At 37.1% G+C, this 5,511-nt stretch overlaps 1 protein-coding gene across 5 annotated transcripts in view; it reads right to left on the bottom strand.

The window, feature by feature from the left end:
- TLE1 (TLE family member 1, transcriptional corepressor) overlaps positions 1-5,309 on the bottom strand; it is a 78,806-nt gene extending 73,497 nt beyond the window's left edge. For 3 of the 5 annotated variants that reach the window (XM_031557324.1, XM_031557325.1, XM_019610532.2), the window contains exons 1-2: positions 5,204-5,309; positions 5,068-5,112 (exon numbers count right to left, since the gene is read on the bottom strand). In XM_031557324.1, the coding sequence (XP_031413184.1) occupies positions 5,068-5,112; positions 5,204-5,224 (66 nt within the window). In that variant the 5' untranslated portion in view covers positions 5,225-5,309. The remainder of the gene's footprint in view (positions 1-5,067; positions 5,113-5,203) is intronic. The other 2 variants (XM_019610530.2, XM_019610529.2) reach the window with 2 other exon arrangements.
- Between the last annotated feature and the right edge of the window lie 202 nt (positions 5,310-5,511).

Below are 5,511 nucleotides of genomic sequence, written 5' to 3' on the forward strand. Positions count from 1 at the left end.
CAACACAAATGCTTTACTATTTTGCATCCACAACAGCTTCCTTCCCACACAATGGCAAAAACCCACTACAAAGAAGTTTTACATAAGAGGACAAGTTGAACACCCATCAGCCTCACACCCTTGATGATGAGAATGAAATGGTTAAGAATATAAAAACTACCAATCAAGAAAATCAATTCTTCTCCTTTTGTTCCTCTTTGTTAATAAAGACAACTAACTGAAGCATGGAGCAAGTAACTGATGCCAGTGAGAAGAGGGAGCTGAGTATACAGTTACAATGTAAACACAGCTGTCATTATATATTCTCAACTCTTACATTCAGTGGAGTGACAACATCATTAGCTCTACTGAATGTGGTTAATCATTTTTAAATTACTAAGTACTGTGGAGTCTTCTGGTAAGTGCAAGTTCACATAATGTTGTTTTTAGATGCCCTCAGTGTATAAGCCAGTAGTGACCTACCCACAAATTCAGAAGACACTATCTTCCATTTTGTAAAGAAGATGAAATGTAATTTTAACCCTTTGCTACAAAACTAAAATTGCTGAAAGGTAATTCAAATACTCAGCCTGATTAGTATTACAAATAGCAGAAAGAGTTGTTTACCTTTCACCCCAGTACCCACTGTGAGAGAAGAACTCTTCCTTCCTTTTCCACTTCCTGCTCCCAAAAAATACCAGCTTTTTTTTTTATAAAAAAAAAAAACCACAAACTTGCTTAAGCCAATCCATGAAGTACAGTAACAGAAATTTAGCAAGTTAGGTTCTAGCACTACAAAGGAAGTCTGACAACATCGCCAAAAAAAAAGAGATTCTCCTTTCCCTGAATGATCCTGCGATGAACATGAAATCTGGCAGACCCATTTCAAAATGCAAGATGATCTGATAGTATTTAACATATGTAGAGTGTTTACACTGTGACATACTTTTTGATTAAGTTGTATATTAACTGGCATAATAGAGAGTATCTGACAATATGGTTATCTAAAAGCCACATGAAGACATATTTCACATAGCACCCTGAATCTGTCCAATAACTCCTTAATGTCAGTCTAGAGCTTAAATGTGGTTTTAAAGTTGAGAAAGCTGAGCTCATTTCTCCAGGCTTTCCTTCTTATTTAGGAACTGCAGTTGTAGCTTAGATGGCTATACTGGTGGTACAACTGTAAGCACTTAGAAATCCAGTATTTATAGAATATATACAACTGTACAGAGAAAAACATGTCCCAATCAATCCTGTTTTCTTTTTTAAAATAAAAGCAGGTAGCAGATCCAACTGTAAAACCCTCTTGAAATATTCACAGTGCATCATCGAAACCTTTAAGATTCATGACGTTTTTCATTATAGTAATTAAAATGCAAGTAGAAAAAAAAAATTAATTTATCTTTAAATTTCTTTCAACAGCACAGCCATCCTACTCAGGAGCTGTAGAGAGCTAACTAAGCTTCTTAATTTCCTTCTATTTAACCCACTCCTGAAGATTGATGTTCTAATAAGATATCAGTAGAAGATTCAGTCCTTGAACAAAGAGCATTAGAAATGATTCCATAAAACATTCTGGACTAAAACAGACATTTAATTGCTGCACAATTATGCTGGTTACCCTAATGCAGTTTAGGAGTCTGTACACTTTTCTATAGGAAGCAAAGTACTGAATGACGTGCCTGCCTCAAGGCAGGTCACAAAGACCACAATAACCCACCCGAAGAGAAGGAAAATCAGCTGTCACCTTTGGGATTGCAGACACTCAAATACTGTAGTAGTTTATACAGTCTATCAGTTCAGCAGTGATGAGTTTTTCTTTCTTTGGCTGCCTGCCACTGAACAAGAGCTAATCTTGCGCCTGAACAATCTAGGCATTGAACACACAGGAAGCCTTATCACTTGACTTATGACAGAAGATGACAGGGCAGCACCTCTTTATTTTCAGCATCTCTCTAATAGCCAAGAGCAGTAACCCTTCAAGTACAGTGGGACTTTTAACACCCAAAAGACTCTAAATCTTGGCACTAGCACATCTGCTTTGCCAGCCAAAGATGTCACAGTGGGAAAATCTGAATGTCTTCAGTTTCTCTCATCTGTTAATTCAATCCATGACACACATGAAAATGATACCTGAATCAATCCCACCTACCCTCAGCAAATCCTCAAATTTGTTTCTGTCTCAGAGACAGTAATGTTAATCAGTAACTATATACACCTTACAATAATTAGCTCTGAAAACAGTACAAAAACCCAGGCACAACATCCTCTTAAGAATTAACCTTTGAGATTCTTATAAAAACAGAAACAAACCAAGAAAACACAAACCAGCCACAAGTGTGTCAATGATTATTTCCTGATCTATGTTCCGCCAGCGAGACCAAATGCATCAGCAGTACCTGGGTTTAAGCATATTGTGGCAAAACACTACAAAGAGCCAAAGCTAAAGTTGTGAAGAAAGCTTTCGTGCAGCCATTCATTGACACAAATGCAGTGTATTCAACTTGAAAACCACCATACAGCTGTTTTTGTTTATCAAGTTTGCCTCAGTCAAATATGCATATAGCAACATTCAAATCAAATTATCGTAATAGATTATAGAATTAAATGAAGAGTTTAGTAACTGATGCAACTGCATCAGCACAAGAAATCAATCTTTTCATCAGCAGGTGGACTACAACCACTTCCTTCAACCGAAGTGACCTCCACCTTCCACAGTGATATGGACAGCACACTGCACAAGCTAACATCACTGCACTACAATTTTTTTTATTTTCAAATCAGCAGCCCAAGCACTCTGAAAGGCTTCACACAGGGTGCGTACAGCATCCACACAGAAGGTAGGCCTTAAGAACATAAAAGCTTGTTCAGTGGAAAGTATCCCCACCACTGCATTTTTCAGTAACAAAGATGTTGTCAGAAATGACAATTTTTCATGTCTCCTGATGATGCCTTGCTAGCATTTGGTTATAAGCCATAAAGCAGGAATAATTTCAGCCTGTCAGAAGTCTAGCTAATGCCCAGTTTCCCTCTAGAGAGAATTTCTGTCAAACGTAATGAGAGCTCCAAAGGCCCTCTCTACAACATAATGAGCACTTAGGCCATGCTGGTGATCAGCCAGCAAAAAGCATCAATTTGAGCCTGGCTACACCCTTGGGGCTAGACGTCACCAGTTTTAATAAGAATTATGATTACTATCTGACAAAAGCCTCCTCAGAACTTATTGTTAGAAGTAGAAATTCAGAAGAATGTCATTGGTGGCTTTTTTTTGCTTTGCTTTTTTTTTGTCTCCTTACCATTAGACCATCTACATACTGAATTCTAACAGCACTATTTCAGGCATTTAAATCTTTAATGTGAAGATGCTATTTTTTTCAGAATTCCTCAACATGTAAAAGCATAGTATCTAAAACTCATAACCAAGAAAAACTATTTATCCCTTCAAATGCTTTTTCTTTCCTTAACAGCACACAGGGAGTAAGTGTGCTCCGTTCTCCTCTACCAGAATCAATGCAGATGTAATGGTCTGCCATAAATCTTAAAAGCTTCCCAAGTATCACTGCATACCGAGTAGATAATTATAGTTGCCATATATACAGAGCATTAAACCTTTGCAATGCACAGATGTTAAGGTCAAAGTGGAAACCTCAGTTCTGAGGCTCTTTAATGTCATGGGCTTAATTGATTTTACTTAAAGTTAATTCCTTGTGCATTTACTGAAGTCACCTGACTTTGTCAAGATCTTACGAAGATAACATCCATTTTGCACCAAATCAACTCCTTGTATGGACACTGGCTTCCTCACAAGTTATTTATTCTGAGCTTTACAACAGACCAAATAAACAGAAACCCAAAAATCGGAATCAAGTGTATAAAGAGGATAAAAAATTACCTCACTGAGGAAATGCCATTCTTTTAACACAGACTGGACAAAAACACACCACAGCACAGAACCAAGTTACCCACCACTCCTACTGTTCTACTTGCCTATTCAGTTCATCATTCAAAACTACTAGGCTGTCTAACATCCCTGTTTTTACCAGCATTTTGGATTCAAACAAGTGTAACTCTAAAAAACACTGTGGAACACTAGTCTAGCTTTGCAAACAGTTACCAATGAACCACGATACCAACTCACCAAATACAATATTTTTAAGTGAAAACAAAATAAAAATCAAAGAGTTCAGAGTTACAAAAGAAGAGTTCTACTCTGCAGTTCACTTACTTAATGAAAGTCTTTGAATATATTGAAGATCCAAAGCCTGAACTAATCAATTTACTCGCTATGCCCTAACCGGTCATCCATGCTCTTTAATTTAATGAAACAAGAATTTTAGATGAAATAGCACATACACTTCAAGAAAGAGTTGTATTGTTGCACTCTGAAATGTGTCCAACTGTTCAACTTCATCTAATGATAATTTTTTAAGAGGCCATCGATTTCTGAAAGACTTATTGTACCGGCATCTTGATGAAAAAGTGAATGTCAGCATATCTACAGAATACTTACACCCTACTATTAAAGCTTTATTTGGCAGACAATGACTACTTAGTTGAGGGTCCTCTGGGCTGAGCAATCATTTAGTTTTCTTCTCTTATGAGGTCTTTAGTGTCTTGTTCTACTTCAGCACTCTTTTTATTCACCATTATAGTGGCTGTAAGTGTGAATTTTATGGGAACATGAAAATTCATAGTCATAACTTGAGCTTTCCAAGTCACTAACCCTTTCATACCTTTAAATAGCAAGTGTTGGAGCAACTGTCACTACATATGTTACAAAGTCATCATCAAAGGCTCCTTCCTACCAGGAACAAAACAGAAATACATAAGCACTGAATTACACTTTTAAAAACAGATACGAGACCTTTCTTACCTCTCACATCACCTTTCAGGACCAACAGCCAGATAGCTGTGTCACTCAGCCTAACCTACACCACACTTGACAGGTAGGCATAGGTCTGCTAATCACAGCTACAATCAGTCTATTTAGACATTCAGTGCAGTCATCTGAATACAAACACAGCAGCTACACTTAAACACAGACTGATTGCAGATTTTTGTGGTTTAAAAAACAAAATGCCTTACCTGCTTGTGCATTTCAATGTTTAATCCATACGACATTTCATAATACTGCAAATAAAGGAGCATGTATTATTTTTTAAACTGGCTTGCACTGTATTATAAGATATTTACTGAAATAAAGAAAAACAAGCAAACTTACCATCACATAGTGCCTCTGCATTTCTGTCTTCTCACTTGCCAGTTTCTCACATTCCAATTTAAGGCTACAAAATAGATCACACTTCAATGTAACTACTATGTCATTTGTTTTGACACCTACCCACTTTGTGTTTTGACAAAAACAGCTAATTAAAAAACCTCATAACTCACATGCAAACAGAGGGATAAAGGCTTAATTCATACTTTAAACACAAGGGTTGAGCAGGAAATTCAGAAGGTATTTCGTGGTGCTGCCTGAGAGCTGCAGCTGCCTCCAGAGCTACGCAGACAGGCAAAGGATATTGACGT

Source organism: Meleagris gallopavo, chromosome Z (genome assembly GCF_000146605.3).
Source record: "Meleagris gallopavo isolate NT-WF06-2002-E0010 breed Aviagen turkey brand Nicholas breeding stock chromosome Z, Turkey_5.1, whole genome shotgun sequence".
NCBI lineage: Eukaryota > Metazoa > Chordata > Aves > Galliformes > Phasianidae > Meleagris > Meleagris gallopavo.